The sequence below is a fragment of the Serinus canaria genome, chromosome 4 (genome assembly GCF_022539315.1).
Source record: "Serinus canaria isolate serCan28SL12 chromosome 4, serCan2020, whole genome shotgun sequence".
NCBI lineage: Eukaryota > Metazoa > Chordata > Aves > Passeriformes > Fringillidae > Serinus > Serinus canaria.
This window is the reverse complement of record NC_066317.1, coordinates 14,580,355-14,597,669: the sequence shown is the minus strand read 5'-3', so window position 1 is coordinate 14,597,669 and position 17,315 is coordinate 14,580,355. Positions and strand designations below refer to the sequence as shown.

Sequence of the window (17,315 nt, the reverse complement as noted above, 5' to 3'; positions counted from 1 at the left end):
AATTTCTTCCCTAATAATACTTTCCCAGGTGACCATATGCCACAGGGATGCTGCATGATCACAAATGGGAAAAATACCAAAGATCGTAAGGGGAATGAGTCATGAAGCAGCAAGACATGTTCTAAAAATATTTACAAACCCTTAGTTAGAAGGAAGGAAAAAAAAGGCTGCTGCAAATAGCACTTGGACAACAGGATTCTTTGTATGGACAAACAGCACGTGTAACCTAACAAATGGCAAGCTTTTCATGCGAGACCAGTTTGCAAAGAGCTTATGAATGTCTCTCTCCTGAATTTCTTCTTCAATTTCTGCTTAAACTATCCTGAGTCTTACATATGGAGAAGGAAGAAGCTTAATCGGGGCAACTGTAAGCCTTTCATCAATTCAATTATCCAGTAAAGGGCTCACTCGTTGAACTCAGCCATAAAATGTTAGAGTGGCAGCGCTGCTCCTGTCTATCAGCTTGTGTCCCTGAATTCTTTGTACCCTTAGGGATGTTTTATCTTTTGAGAAGTGTGACAGTCTGCCTTTGGAGACTGGCCTCGGCACAGCTCCATAACCAATATATTGACAGATATAAGGCAGCGTGGAAAGCGTAGCAGTTCGTGACTTGTGTCTGTCAAGCTGCTTTCCTCTCCAGACACAGGACCTTTAAAAGTTATTACAGGGCCTTTCAAACCATTACCTTACATTAATGACATCAGATTTATTTTTATAGGGATCTATTGGTCTACAGCAGTATCACATTGTATCTCATTTCCCAGTATGTTTACTTTTTGGAAAATATAATTAAAATATTATCATAACTCTAAGCATCTAGAGGTCTCATCTTCAAAAGGTACCTCTGCTGTTGGAATAACAGGCTCAAAATGGGGTGAAGAATTCACTGATACTGCCAGTATTTCTGACATTTTCTACTGAAATGTAACTTGATTGTTTCTGTATGTAAACTTGAATTTGCAGTTCCTCTTCCCTCCAATTTGAAGAGGGAAGAAGAGAGACCGCTGTTTCAAAGTAAATGAAATCCAATCACATCACCCCTAAGAATACACTAATCTATAAAAATTAAATTCAAAAGAACCTAGGACTAGCAGTGGGATATTACAAACATCCTCATGAGGTCAATCATCATTTCTGATTTTGCAGGACACAGATACACACAGCTGTATTGACATGAGTGCATCATGTTGGGAATAACACTGTACTAATTGTTCAATGCTGTGATTTCCTCCTTGTTTTACCTTACCTGACTGTCACTGTTTCTGTGCCCCAGCACCCTGGTTAGGAGAACATGATGGTTCAGAGGCTCCTGATTCATTTAAATCAGGATTTCTGCAAAGATAATAGAAAATAACATAATTACTTCTTATGTTGCTCTTTTCCTCCTTATTGCAATCCCTTCAAGATCAAACTGCCAAAATACCAAAGCACATAATATCCAAAGTTGATTTTCTGAAATTTCAGTTTGGAGGAAGCAACTGTCTTGAGGAGATACTGTATCTATATATATGACAATGTATTTTAATTTCCTGTCTTTAATCAAAGTCACCAGCCCAATGCTAACACAATGTACTTACTGGACCTTGAGATTTCTTGCCATTTTATGGCCTTTTAATCTTATGCTCTTGTATATGATGTTTAAGAATAGAGCATCTTCAGAATGACATGATAAAAGCTTTCAGTCAGGAGCTGGGAGCGCATTTAAGAAATGCACATTTTAAATCAGCCTTTAAAATCATTGGCAAATATTTCCTAGACAAAGTAGTAAATTCTCTGATCTAATGTAGAATGAAATAGGTTTTTGGTACTGGGTTCCTGTCCTTTCTTTCAATGAAATAATCATGTGTCCAGGTAATGGTGGACTATATTGCTGTCAATATCACTTTCAAGTTATTAGGTCCAATCAATGCTGGATAAAAGGAAAAAGGGTGGTCAACAGGCAATCTGGATTTCAGTTTAACACTCCCTTGAGGATTTTCATTATCCTTTCCTTTTCTGTTCTCAAGGTTAGCTCAAGCTAGACTATTTGTAGCTTCAGCTTCCTGGAGATAATGCACATCCACAATAGCCTTGCTCCTCCAACGTCAGAGTGCCCTTCCACCTGAGTAAGCAGAGTCCTGTCTTTTTTCTATTATTTGTGACCTTTTCCTGGGTTAAAAGGTGACTCCTGAAGCAGACAGGTTTCACTTCTTATGGTGATTGCAGTGCAAAAAGCATGCTTCTACCTTGTTAGAAGTGACATCACTGTACATTAAAGACATCATATCTCCTTTCATATTAAAATGCCTGTCAGTTCTGCTGCTCACAGGCTGTAAATCTGCCACTGTATCCTCTGCTTGGGAGCTTTCATTATGAAAATATGGAAGATAAGCACTCTGCTTTACTGTCAAAAGGAAGAAGTAGTCTGGTAGTAATGAGGTTACTTTAAAAATAAATACACAATTCCTTAAACAGAGATTTCTTGATTTGGGGCAATTTCTGAAAGCAATCTTTTTTATCCGAATTCCTAAAAAAATTCAAGCTTAATATATAGCATGAGTAAAGCACGCACATACAGTCCTGTAGAATTTATTAATGCATAGATAATGCACAGCACTTGTTCATGCAGTAAATCATTAGATTTTCCTTTGACTTTGGCCCTCCAGCCTTGAGAGAAATGACATACTAGAATTTAACCTGTTTTCCATCTCTATATAATATAGATACAAAAAGACTTGCATGTTCTGCAAGACAGTGACAACATTTAGCCCTTGTGCACTTGACTGTAGAAAATACAGTCATTAGAAAAATACCTCCTAAACAGCAAAGGAAAATATAAATAATTATTGATCATTTTCTCCCATGGCATCATTAGGATCTTAATAATAACTTCCTACTACATAAAGTTTTCATCCATTGATTTGAAAGCACTTTAGATATATCATTCTTGTTGTTTTACAGAGGAGAAGGTGAGACACAGAGAAGTGAGATGAGCTGCCTCAACATTTGAGAGCAGCTCAGCAGCAGAAGTGAGAACAGATTCTCCCTCTCTGGACTAAATTGTCCCACACTCGACTTGTTCATTTCCAAATTTCAAACTGGTAATTTGCACTGTTTGTTGGTGTATCCCTGAGGTGTTTACACAGCTTGTGATTATTCATTCATTATTCATTGTTCAAGAAAGGGATAAATTATCACAGATATTCCTTTGTTATTACAAAAAAAAAAAAAAAATTAAATCTCCTTATCCATTTTGTGCAAAACCACTAATTCATTGCTACTCCCCATTTCCACCAGAATTCCTTCCAGCTGAGGAAACTTCAGGATGTGAGCATAGCATGTGTATTTTTACCTTTTATCTTCCAAATTATATCCTCCATTGTTGATACTCTGTTTGAGGAACCAAAATGAGCAGTTTAAGAGTTATTTATGGGTGATGAAGCCTTTCACCTCCCAGGCATTGATTTTAATGTCCAAACCCTATATCCAGAGACAGGAATATATATGTAGGTTGTCCTGTGTGCATTATGTGAAATCAATAGGTAATGTCAGTCCCAAGTAGAGAAGCAGGTGAAAGCCATGGTGGAAAATAACCCCAGATAAATACAGAAACACATGTATAAATACATAATAAAATACATGAATAAAAAGAGAAATAGGGAAAAAAAAAAGAAAGGAAACAATCTGGATAAGGAAGGTGAATGCATAGGAAAAATGTAGTAGCTGAGGAGATGACATGGTTGGGATATGGTCTGATGAGGCAGGACCAGAGGATTGCACACGTCATGGAGGAAACCAAGAACATGTGTCACTCAATGGAGTGGAAGCAAAACGAAGCAAGAACCAAAGAAAAGCACATGAACACAGTGTGCTTCTTCACCTGCCACTTTCTCCTGGAAGCAGAAAGGATTTTCTTCCTCTTTGTAGCATGAAACCCTCTGCTATGGAGCAGAGTAGAGAGAGTAATGAGAGCTGTAGTTCTTTAATGATCCAAGTCATAAGGATTTATAACCCGTTTTACAGCAATGTTGCCAACACCTTCCTGGCCACAAAAGCCTGCAAGGACTGATCAGGCTTCTGTATCATCTGTCTTCTGCTCACGAGGGGCTTTTGAACCTTTGCAGTTCCACTGTCACAAATCCTGTCTAAGCTGAGAGCTTTCGTAGCATCCTCCACTGTTTCCAACATCCATGCAGGTCCAGAAGCAGCAGCAAGAGTGAGATTTCTAATGCCAGGTGGTCTGGATGGCTACAGGCACTTTATGCTACAGCTCTCTCAATTTTCCAGGTAAGATCAGGTGAATGAGAAAAGATGGGTGTTGTTTTTTGCCCTACAGCTCCTACAATTCCTGGGAGTGGTGGAGCTGCACTGATGGCACAGATGGCAATTTTGCCTGAAAGGTGTGAACCAGACTGTGGAACAGTGAGTCAGTTGCCCTGCATCACTCCCCTCTCCTAGAAGATAGCATTCCTCCCAACCTGTTATTGCAGATCTGGAAGAGTTAGTACCTAACCTTCAATATTGTTTCATGTAATTTTTACAGGAATATATTTTTTCTTGTAAAAGCAGACAAGACTAAAGTATAGAGGAATATTTTTTGGCATGTGTGAACACCGGGGAATCAGATCTGAACAGCGTGTTTCAGGCTATACTACCTCAGCAACTGCAGGCCCTGGGGACTGGGCCACAGGCAGCCACACCAGATTGACAGATCTCTATTTATAGATAGAATCTTTATTTTCACTAGTGTATCCATTGAATTTATATTAGAGTTAAAAAGACAAGAGGGTTGTAAAATGTGTTCTGTGAAAAATAAACTTTTGACTTAATATGGAACTTTATACTATTGTTCTATGCCAGCAAAACAGTTTATTTGATATAGATACAGCCTTCTAGTCTTCCCTTTTGATTTTACCCATTTTTGTTGTTATATTACAAAATAACTGCATTCTCCTTTGTTCCCTTCACAAAATAATGACTTTTTAGTCAATAGCCAGAAATTTGGGCTGTTTGGAAAATACCAGCCCACAAATGCTCTAGGAGTGGCCTAACATTGACATTAAATTGCATTTTATTTCTAAAGAAATCGAGCTATGTTAGTAAATGGTGATGGTAACATAATCCCCATTATTCTACAGGCTTAATGTGGCTGAACACACTTTAACCTTACTTTTTCACTGAAATTCAGGACAAGGTATGTATTGTTATTACCACACTACAAATCTGACTCATGCTTACTTCATATCCCCAAGTCAGCATCAGAAGCATTTCTAGGGAGATGGGAACCAGTTTGCAGATGTTTTGCACCAGCAGATCTGTTTAAAGTGACTGCTTCAACCCCTTTCTGTGCTTACTCTTGGTACCAGTGTTTTCAACCTGAAGTATTGAATCAGCTTCATCAAACTGGATGTGGGGAAGTTTACATGGAAATATCATCTGGAATTGATACCCCACAAGAAAAAAATATAGAATGTGTTTTTACCCTGATGTGAATATTCTATAAAGTCTAAGCACAAAAGTCTTTGCTCAGACTCCATCATATTTTAGAAAAAAAAATCTAGCTAAGAGGTGCAAAAAAGGAGTCAAGTGGGGCTTCCAGCCTTTGCTTAATAGAAAGCACAAACCTGACATGATCTGTCACACTATATTTTAACTGGACAGAAAGTAGGAGAGACAAACGTGTGACAAAAGGTCACCGTGTCATTTATGCCATACAGGAGGAGATGAACATCCCAAGGTGGTGAGCACAGTGTGAGAAGCTGAAGATGACAGAATTTTGTTAGGCTCTTCTATCTAAAATCCATAACTCAAACCCAGTATTTTTTTGAGTAAGGTTCCATTCAAAAATACATTAACTTTTTAGTTGAGAACATGGAAGGAAATCAGTTCTGATGATCCTAGCACAGCATGGGAAATAATGCTGGATAACTAAGCCTCTGTTTAAGGAGAAAAACATCTTTGAAATTTTACTGTATAGGCACAGACAATCATTCACATGCTGAGAGGCTTGAACTCTCCCATCCAAATTCATGCAAAGGGGAACATCAGACTTCTTAATGCTCATGAAAAAGCCAGGCCCTTGGGAAGCCAAGCACTCCCAGGAACTCGGAGCAGGTTAAGTGAACTCTGAAAGCTTCTGAGGCTCTTCCTTTCCTTTTTACGGAACTGAAAGTGTAGGAGGCAGAGAGAAAGCCTCAGGCTGAGTTCTTACATTATCCTCCCCAGCTCCCTGGAAGAACTGCTGACAGTTCCTTGTCCACCAGGAAGTTTGCAGAGGAGGAAAAAGAAGAAGGTCCCAATACCTCCTTTCTTTCTCTTGCTTCTTCATGCACCCTTCAATTGCTTTATGTCCTATTCCTCACACTCAAACCATCAGAAGAAGACAGTTCTAAGAAGCATAAATCACAGTGAAAGAACATAGCTCCAGAAGGAAGGCCTGGAGAAGCACCTGAGACCTCAGGTGTATTTTCAGTAACTTACAGAGGCATCCTAAGTAATTAGCAAAACTTCTGCTGGCTTCAGTGAGAGCAGAAATTTTGCCTTCCACCTCTCAAGCCCCAGAAATGCACTATCATGTTCACTTCAGGGCCCTCAGGAAACCCTGTAATAGCAGTGCTAATCTTGAATTGCAGAGCTTCTCCACCTCAACACTATTTCATAATGGCTGATACCTCCTTCTACCTCCCCATTCTCAGAGCCTCTGAACAAGAAAAGTTTCCCTGGCTTTAGAACTTGATCTTGGCTTCTTACTTCATTGCATAATTTTAAAAAATGCTTTTTTCCTTTTTTTCTAACCTAAGAAGGCACCAAAGTTAATTGTTAAAACCATGTAATATGCTGTGGTTTGGGCCAGAATGGATTTGTTCTCTCTAACACAAGTTTCAGGTGAGAACTGTCTAAAGACTGAGGCTTTTATTCATCTACTGGGTGTAGCTGGGGATTGTTCAGGCTGAATTCAAAATGTGCCACAGACATTCTTTTGTCATCTGGATTGTTGTTGATCTGCACTTTCCTTATATAAACGATGTGCAATTCACAGGAAAAGGAGAAACTGGACACTCCTTCTGACCCATTCTGTGTTCTGTAGCCATCTCACTCTGAAAATGCTTTTATTTCAAGTAGCTGGGAGAGAAAAACCTTCTTAACTTTGAAGTGGGTTTTACTGCATTGATAGGAGAAAGAGAGAGTGAGTGAGAGTGAAATCCCATTTCATTTTTAAAGTTAACTGCAAAGTTTTAATTAGGTCCTCTGAACAAGGATTCTGTGATGCTTTATGTTTAAGAGTTAGCAATAGCACACAATCCAGAGACTTCCTTCCTAAAGTTCAGTTGACAAAGGCCAACACAACTCTTTACTTTGTAACTCTGTAACCATTTATGTTTGAGGTGAAGATGTTAATATGGAAATTTTGTGAGCTGGGAACGACTCCGAACTCTATCATTGTAATTTATGACCTTTCATCTGAGGCCAAATGTAAAGGCAATTGCAATTGTTCTATATCTCAAGGCCAGCACATAGCAGATGTGTGAAAATCTGGAGTGCTAGACATAAACTTTTATTACCAAATTATAAATAATTTCTATCACTTACAATGTTCACCTTTCAAGTTCATCTTGATTAAAACACAAGGGCAGCATCTCGCTGATTTCCATGAGTTATACAGCTGAAAAAGCCCTACCATGGTACGCTAGGAAAAGGTAAAGCAATGCAGAATTTAAAACAATCTCCTGAGAGCCAGGTATGCAACATTTTAGATCAAAATACTTCTCATCTAGAGGACAAACAAACAAACAAAAGATAATCATTAGCCAATGACATCTGAACTCTCTTTTCAGTCTTGGAGATTTTGAATCCTTAAGGAGTCCATTAAAGGCTAATTTACCTCTAGGAACAGCATGTGAGACTGCTTTGAGACCTCTGGCAAGCCAAGGAAAATTACCCAAGATTTGGGTTCATGACTTGGTCTCAAAGTATGGAAGAAGGGAGCTAAGGATACAGAATTCACCAATCTCAATGCTCATGATTCACATCTGATGTATTTGTGAGGTTCACAGGCTGTGAAGCAGGAAAGCACAAGGATTTTGTTGACTGACAGCAGACAACCAAAGTATCCACACACACAGAAACTGTAATTAAGTATAAGCCTCAGCTAGCTAGAAAGCAGCCTATTGAGCAGAAGGCAAAACAGCTCACCAGTTTCTGATGGCTTGGGAAAAGAAAAAAAAACAAGCTCTGAAGGCAAACTTGTAAGAAATAAAACAAAGAGGAAGGCTCAAAAAACCAAGTGTCCCTGGCTGGATTTGCAAAATCGCCATGCAAATTTACCAGCCCAGACATGAAAGTTTCATTAATCTTTATCAATCTTTATACTGGAGATTGATAATAATGAAAACAGGAATATTCCCTTATCATAGCATTACTCACTGAAGCCAAGGAAGCCAAATAAAACTTTGCAAGTCTGCTCCCTGGAGTAACTAGTTTATGTTCCTTTTCTGCTTCAAATACTAGATATAATCAAGCACAGTTGGATGCTCCTGATTAACATGACGGTTGCCTGGAAACACAGGCACAGTGTGGCCAAACTGTGGCCAAACTTCCCTGGCCCTGCCTGTGCTTGAACTCTAGGACAGGCAGGTGAATAAGGTCAGGTTTGCAGCTCTTGCCTCGTAAAAGCCTTTTAGTCTAAGCATTGGAGAAAAAATTGTTACTGGACACATGTTCAAAAAGAGAAGATAAACAACTCTAGAAAGAAGCAAGAATACAAATCTCTGTATCATGAGAATTGAGAGGTTTGACAAGATACTAAATCAATACTGGACAGATAAAAAACCCAACAAAACAAAACAGCCCAGAAGCTTTCACAGATGATTAGCTCTTGTCACAGTACTAAATCCTAAAAAAAAAAAAGAAGTATTTTCCAGATATCAGGGGATAGCTGGGGTAAAGGAGGAAAAACAAGTGAGATGATAGAGAGAAGCAGAAAGAGTAGAAGGTGAGTTCAGTTTCTTCTCGTGCCAAGCTATTCCCAGATGACTTAAAAAAAATCTCTTATGTTCTATGTTCACTGATTCCTCTGTGAAATAACCTTCAGCACTTTCCTGTCCAGTCCTGGACAGGACGCCTGTGAGGCGCTCACTGTGTCTGCAGTAAGGACAAGATCCTTTGGGAATTAACAGGGTCTCACTGGAGTAGAATACAATGAGGAGCACCGTATTGGACATTGGGAAGAATTCCATGGCAGAAAGGGTGATTGGACATTGGAATGGGCTGCTCGGGGAGGTGGTGGAGTCACCATCCCTGGAGGTGTTTAAGGAAAGCCTGGATGCGGCCCTCGGCGGATGGTCTGCCTGACAGGGTGGTGTTGGCTAACAGGCTGGACTCGATCATCTCTGAGGCCTTTCCCAACTTATCTGATCCTGTGGGGTTTTTTTCCGACATAACATCCTGTAAGATTTCTCTCCGATGGGGTGTTATGTTGAGCGGAATCCCAAGGAAGCCATAAAACACCCCGCACCTCCGAGAAGGGGCCGGGGCTCAGCCCCGGCGAGGCCCCGGGCAGGAGGGGCGGGTCCTGAGCCGCCGGCCCGCCCCGCGTTCGGGCCCTGCGCGGGCTGTCCCGCCCGGCCGCCGTAGCGGGGCGGGGCGGCGGCGGGCGGGGAGCTGCGGGCCGGGCGCGGGAAGCGCCGGGAGAGGCGGCGGGCGGTGAGTGCGGGGCCGGGAGCGGCGGGCCGGGCGGGGGCTCCCCGGGCTGCTCTGTCATGGAGCCGCGCTCTCCGGACGGGACCTCCCCCACGGCGCTGGGGCCCGGCTGGAACGCGAGGGTTCCGCACGGGGGGAGCGGCTCCAAACGCACGTGTGCTCCGGCAAGGGGATGCAGCCCTGTGGCGCTGGGGTCGCTGGTGGCGGTGGGTGTTGATGGGGAAACAGTGAGGATCCCTGGATTCACGGCTGGAATTGCCCCTTGCCATTTGCCCCAGGAAGCAGCGAAATGAACTCGGCAGCGTGCGGGTGTTTTCTGCCTTTGCTCAAAAGGCAGAACAAAGCGATGTTAGAGCAGAAGCCAAGCGAGCACTGAGACGGGGTCTTGCACCAAACTGGGCGCGCCTGCTGTGTTTTTAAATCGCATCTTTCCTCACAAGCCTTAACTTAGTCTTTTATTATCTGAAGGCATGCTTTTAAATTTATGCTTTTCTTCTGTTTGTTAGCTGAGGTCAAAACTACTCTTGCTGTTCTCGCACAGACTTCCGTATAGAGCATAGGTGGGCAGCTCCCTCCGCCCCTAAAGACGTCAAACACCTATTTAGGCTTAGCCCTCTAAAAGCATTTTAGCAAAAGGTTTTAGGGATGATGAGGCCTTTGGCGCTGTTGAAATTTAAAAGATGCACAGTGTGGCAAACAAGGATTCTTAGTAATGCTTTCAGAAGTAATAAAAATGCCAAAGGGAAAGTTGAATGCACTGGCTTTAGGAGCTATGTCTCCCCACCTCAACCCTTAAAGTTTTGCTTTCATCTCCAGCAGTATTTTCTCCTACTGAAAGTATTACAAATCAGGGGTCTGCCTGTCTGTACAGAGTATTTAAAACAATGTGGAGGCATGTCTCTTATCCTAATGTTTTCACTTCTCAGCTTACCAGAGAAGATCAAGATGAGTCTACGGAAGCAAACCCCCAGTGACTTCCTAAAACAAATCATTGGAAGGCCAGTTGTTGTAAAATTAAATTCTGGAGTTGATTATCGAGGTAAGTTCTCCATCTGTCTCTCATAGTGAGTAAAGTAATTCATTGAGGAGGCTGGAATAGATGCATTGATTTTGAAAAGAATAGCAGTGTGATCCAGAATCATGGAGTATGAGAGTGGAGATCTCAGAATGGAGACAGTAAAAATAGAAAATCAATTCTGGAGAAAGTGATAAAAAGGGGGGTGACAACAGTGTGTTTAGAGATCTAAATCATTGGTGTCCTCGGTCACCACTGATTAAACTGGATGATTCTGAGTTTCTAAACTGATACTTGGAAAGATTGTCTGGAATTACAACTCCTGGCCAGAAACACCCTTTGTTGGAGCTAGATTTTTCTTCACCTTTTTGTTCTCTATTTAGGTAATACCAGTCTTGATCCAGGAACTCTTCAGAGTAAACTCTGCTGTCATAGTGGAATTCTTACATGATGAAATGCATTCTTGACATTCTTGGTTAAACAACTGCCTAGATCTGTGTTGGATCAAGGCTCACAGAGATACAGGAAAAAGTTTGGTGTAGCTTTTGCCAAGTCTATCAGTATACCTTCATGTATATAGGGTTACAGATTTTTTTTTTAACCAGTAAATTTAACTTCTCTGTGCAGTGAAATGTCCTGGTCCTGCTCCCATTAAGCTAACAATATCAGCCTGACCAATTTTTGTAGCAATATCCAAAGTCAGTCAAAACTAATCATGTATCTTCTGCTGTGCTCAGTTAAGAAATTTTAATCTGTACTGACTTAAACATTATGGTTCTGCAACAGACCCTTTCTTCAGAGAGGTTTACTTCAAGTGGCTTAGCTTGGCACTTGTGGGAGGAGACTTGTTTGTGCTGTGACAAGGAACCTTTGTGCTGGGACAGTTTTAAATTGTTCACTGACAGAGCCAGCAGTGACTTCTTACTCCTTCCTGTTTCTCTGCAGTGTTGCTCAGCTGACAAAATCTGCAGTTTGATAACCACATTGAGCACTTCAGGTGGGGTTGGGAGCTTAAAAAGTTTGCTGCCTCTCTGTAAATCTTTCAGTGCAGGAAAATTTAGAGAGAGCTCATTAAAGTCAATTAAAGCAAGTCCTCATTTACCTGAGGGTACACACATGGCAGGGCCAAACCAGATTTGGGTTTTGCTGCACTTCCTGTTTTCATTGAGACCATTGCTACCTCTCCCTTGCTAAGATCCATTTATAAGTGCTGTAGATGAACCACTCAGCTTACCCCTCAGCAGAGCTAGTTTAACTTGCCTACAGTCTGACCCCACATTAATTGAATAAGAGTTCCCTGAACACCCTTATTTGTTGCTGGATTCCCCCCCTCCCCTACCCTTCCCTTCCTTATTTCCCTGCACTCTGATCTTGTGACAGAAAATCCGTGTGGTGTTTTTGTTTGAAAAATACGCGTTTAGTTTGTTTTCTGCAGAAATGTGACCAGCATTTGTAAAAGCCAAACATTTCCAAAACAGCTTCTCAGGCTGTTGCTGCAGATCTGCCCAGATTCTCCCCCAGGCTGTGTTGCTGATGTTTTTGTTGCCTCCACACCAGCGCCAGTGTGGCCTCGTGCAGGTGACTGAACTGTCTTCAGCCATTGCCAAGTGCTGCAAATATCCAAGTCAGGAAGCCCTAGGAAATGATCAGGGGTACATTAATGTATTGTTTCTGTGTGTAAATATGGATATGTACATTAAAACATCTCTACATACAGATAAAACAGATAAATTGCTAGGTAGGATGGGCAGTGATAATATTTGATGCCATTAGTGATGTAAGAGTAAACACAAAGAAAAGTAGGAAAAGAATGAAACAACTGCACTCCATGAATGCACTTAGGAGCAAAAGAGTTTGAAAAATACTGCATTTATGGCCTACTGAGTTGTATGTAGCTCAGGTAAACCCACATGGTCCAGTTTTAATTTTGTACAAAGATATTTTTGTTTTCTGTTCCTGTGTGGATACCTCAGGATTACTAGAGTGGAAAAGAATCCTGACATTAGTTTGGGTCTTTTGGGGGCATTTAGTGGCACTTTGTGGGCAGTTTTTCCTATATCTGTGGAGACAGAGGAGAGAAAAACAGGAAGGAAAATAATAACATTTTAGCCATGACAAGTTGGCAGAAGAAGTTGAATTCCTGATTATTAACTAGAAGATCCTGCAGTAACCCTTCTGCAAAATGAGAATGTGTCCTGAGTTTTCTCCCTCTTCCTAATTGCAACTAATATATTATATTTCATGTCTTACTGCTAGGTGTTTTTCAAACAGAGGAAAAAGTTATTTAAGTAGTATTTTTGGTGCAAGGATAAAGTCAGGAAAACCCACATGCAAGAGGAAGATAAAACAACTTGTAAAAAGCTGTATTACCTCTGTGCTACTAAAATGTGTGTATTCCTGATCCAAAAAAAATCATCTAATATTGCAAATTAAAGATTTTTTTCTTTAACTGCATTATCAAAGCAGTGTAATTTTATTTTTGTGGGAACATCTCAGTGGCCTTTGTTGAAAAACATGTAGAGTTTTGTTTACATCAAAACAGAGACTTGCAGAGAGTGTTCTCCTAGCTCTGTAAGCAGAAGACAAATATGTGTATGCAGTCCTGTATTAAAAGGGTTGTTTTTCAGCTATATCCTTCACAAGTTTTGTTGACAACTCAGTTTACATAGCTTTGTCCCTCGGTTATCCAGTTACACTTAAAACCCCGGATGTTTTAAAACACAAGTGAGAAGGGACAGCTTAAACTTGCAAAATAGAAATTGTCCATCTTTTGAAATAATGCCTTAATAACTTCTTTTTTTTACTCCCACAACTCTTACACCAACTGATAACATTGCTTCCAGAGTGCCTGGGATTCCTTTCTCCAGCTGAATTCTTTGAAGACATCTGTCCATGCTTGGGTTTTTAGTTTGTTACAAGGATACAGGGTGGGCTTTATTCCTGTACTAGTCTAACACAGTGCATTTTTGTTCATTTTAAAATAAGTTCCAGCTGAGTCTCTTTTAAACTGCCACTGTTTTCAGGTGTCCTGGCTTGCCTGGATGGATATATGAACATAGCTCTGGAGCAGACTGAGGAATATGTAAATGGACAGTTAAAGAACAAGTATGGGGATGCATTTATCCGAGGAAATAATGGTAATTCCTACTCCTTCTCTTACTGCACATTAAAAAATTGTGTTTTGATATTCTGAGTTTGAGGGGTGGCTGAGCTGTAAGCTGCCTGTAAACCGAAAACTAATATTCTTACTTGGAAATCTTTATAGTATTTGTTTTTTACAGTTTCACCTTCCAGGGTCTGTGCTTTTCTGCATTCCTGTGGTCCTTTTTTCCTCTGAACTTGGAAGTTCGTTTAGAGAAGCATGCTCTTTTCTAGCCTTATTGGAGCTTATTTTCTACTGTTTGACAGGCTTACTCTTTTGCACTTACTGCTTGCTTAGATGGCCTCTGTACCATAAGAGTTTGTGTTTTTAGGCAAGCTACTGCATAAATTTATGCTACAGTGCAGATAAAACAGTGACACAAATATTTTCTGGTGAAGCAGTTTTCCAGGACTGAATGAATGCTTATCCTTAATCCTGGAGGCTATTTTCATCTTTTGAGTAAAGATTTTACCAGCAGTCAAAAAAATCACTCATGCTTTACTATTGAGCCTTTGAATATCCATGTGCAGTAGGTGGATTTTAGTGCACTTCAAGGACAATCCCAGGCTCCTGAAATGACTCTCTGGTATCAGGCTGTAATAGCAGGACATGCCAGGGAGAAGAGTATCTAAAAATAGAAAAGGTTCACAAGTCGGAGGTGAAGAGACTTGTAGAGGAGGTAAATGAAGCAGGGTTTGACCAAGTTGCTTGTGAAGAAAATGGAGCTCAGCAAGGAGGGATGGAATAAAAAGACACCAGGACCAAACCCCATATTAGAAAAAGAGTCAAAGAGAATGTGGCACCAGTGTAAAAGAGTATTTTGGGTGGAGAAATGATCCCTGAAACGAAGCCAACCCTTGTTTTTTGCAAGGCATTTGGACTATTCTGCTAAGCACTGGAGTGACATTTCAGCTGGAGGATCAATTAAGGAAATAATCTGTTATGAAAGTTAAAACAAGGGGATGAGAGGCAGAAGGCTCAACAACAGGCTGAACAGAGAGCTGAAGACATGTGGCAGGTTTAGGAACACAGTATTATTTTATGTTGTGACTGGATCTGTTCTGGGGATATCATCAGCCAAGCAGGAGGAAGATGTCTCTTCCTTCATAACTAATCATTAGCTTTGCCTTAAGTGCTTGGGATTTCCAGCTTTTATTGAAAGATCACAGCATTAGTGTCTGACACCTGTAATTCTGCTGCTGAGGAACTCTCTCGTGCTCCCCTCAGTAATACTGCAGGGCACTGCTTTTGTTCCTGCTCTGTTCAGCTACATCTGCTGGAGCATAGTTGGGCTATAAATAAAATAAATGCTGAACCAAAGTAATACATAATATTTAGAGCTAATGGCATTTTTCGAAACTTGGACTTAAAGGTTGCCTGGCTTTGTTCATGCTGAATGGGATCTCTTACAGTGTCAATTTATATGCCATGGAAATTAGATGTTTTAAATAAAAAGGCTTCTGCATGTTATTTACCAGGGCCCTCTTCTGTGTGCCACTTTCTCTTTTTCACAGTGCTGTACATAAGCACCCAGAAGAGGAGGATGTGAAGATGCCAGAAGGAGGCTGGTTTTTTGTACTTGTGAGCCTCTTTGAAGTGATGAGCCCTATTTGATTTGTAGTTCAAAATCCACAGGTGAAATACACAAGAGTTTAAGTATTTTTTTTAAATAAATGTAAATGTGAGTGTAAACTGCCTGAATGCTTTTGTTTCAAAGCATTGCTTTGTTCCATTGTACAAAAGAAAAATAAAAGGGAAGCTTGTAATAGTGCTGCAAGACTAATTTGAAGCAACAGCTCATTTAATTATGCTAACAGGTACAAAAGTACTGATTGAAAGGTAAGCAGGCATAGAGTAATTGCAAATCAGAGCTCTGTATTAATGGCAAAATAGTAGTTTAACTGATGGTGGGAAAGGAAATGCTAATGGTTTGGTGACAATGACCTGTCCCTTTTGGAAAACACAGGGTCAGCTTTAAATGCCAGGCTAGTAAGAGTCATCGGCTAAAAAGTTCAACTGTCCAAAAAATCTTGAATTGTGGATTGAATCAAGGGATGTAACAGTGACACTTCAACAGTTTGGGGTGGGGAAAGAATTGAATCAAATGGAAGAAAAGCCTTAAGGGTGAAAAGAAAGCTCTGTGCCAGCTGAGGAAGTCAGTCAGAGGTGAAGAGCTCTCAGTTGGTATGTCAGTACAGCCTAGTAGCTACTTCACCTCCTGCCTGTGTACCCCCCACCCTTCCTCTGCTTGGGGTGACCTTTTTCTTGTGCTTCTCTACCAAACACAATGGACTTCTTCAGTGAAAAGCAATTTTAACTAATACCTAAATCTACTCCTGAAAATACACTAGGAATCTGAAAGCTTTTATAAACATGCCACATGTGTCTTCTCCAGCCAGTTCCTTCTTTCTCCCATCCATTCCCCCCACAACCTGGTAGCATCTCTATATTCCCTTTGTCTAGCCAGGAATGAGAAGAAGTGCATTAGAGTATGGGGTATGCATTAGGGAGGGGGAACCTCTGAGCTGACAGCAGAGAGGGAACTTGTTTTTGTGTATTTTGCAACAATGCTCCCAGACAATCAAAGCACAGTGAATAAAAGCAGCTCAATTTTATATGGATACTTATTTCTAATTTATAAATGTATCTTCTGCTTTTACATCTGCAGTCAGCCAAGAAGAAACCCAAACCAACTCTGAAAATTCAGATACTCCTTCACCTGAGTGATCCTACACTTACCATCACACACTAAGAATGTTTTCTTGTTCTTCATGATGAAGTTATAAGTTAGGCTAATGTACCTCATGGTGAGGTTATTGAGCCAATTTTTTATGTAAGCTTTCTGAAGCCTGGCTTTATTCTTTGGACAGTTTATAATGCCTCCAGGAACAAAAATACTTCTAGTTGTGGATGGATTAACACAAGACAACTGTGTGAATATAGCATTGTCCCATTCCTCCCAAGTACCAGTAGCTGTGAGGCAAGCAGGAGATAGTAACATCCCAGTTATCAAAGGGACAGAATGTGAACTGCTAATTTTAATTTTACTGGTTTTTAAGATGAAGAAATAATTCTAAATTATTTTGAGTCAGTAGTTAACCTTTCCACATTAAGCACTTCAGAAGCCATAATAGAACACACAAATAGAGTTGCTACTGTACAATATCCTTCAATATCCATCATTTTCCAACAAGGGTTGAAAAAGGTCCAGGATGTAAGACAAATCACCAACTTGCTCTTCTGTAAGTGACTTTTTTTAAAAATGAAGATGTACCTCCAAGTGGGGCATGCAATTTTTCATTTGCCTTGTCATCTATATGTAGCTGGCAGGTAACTGTCTGCTTTCAGTCCTGGAGACTGTCTAGATTTTGTGGTTTGGTTTTTTGTTTTAATAAAGGACTAATTTTTTTTCCCTCTCCACCTTTCTCTCCCCCTCCACACACCTACCCATGTATAGCAACACATTTTGCAGACTTTGAT

The 17,315-nt window shown here is 40.5% G+C and overlaps 1 protein-coding gene across 1 annotated transcript; it reads left to right on the top strand.

Annotated features, from left to right (window-relative positions):
* Nucleotides 1-9,621: 9,621 nt before the first annotated feature.
* Nucleotides 9,622-15,618, top strand: LSM6 (LSM6 homolog, U6 small nuclear RNA and mRNA degradation associated). The gene is made up of 4 exons (XM_050974058.1): nucleotides 9,622-9,681; nucleotides 10,605-10,717; nucleotides 13,717-13,830; nucleotides 15,350-15,618. The coding sequence occupies exons 2-4, from the start codon at nucleotides 10,624-10,626 to the stop codon at nucleotides 15,382-15,384; spliced, it is 243 nt and encodes an 80-aa protein (XP_050830015.1). The 5' UTR covers nucleotides 9,622-9,681; nucleotides 10,605-10,623; the 3' UTR covers nucleotides 15,385-15,618.
* Nucleotides 15,619-17,315: the final 1,697 nt, after the last annotated feature.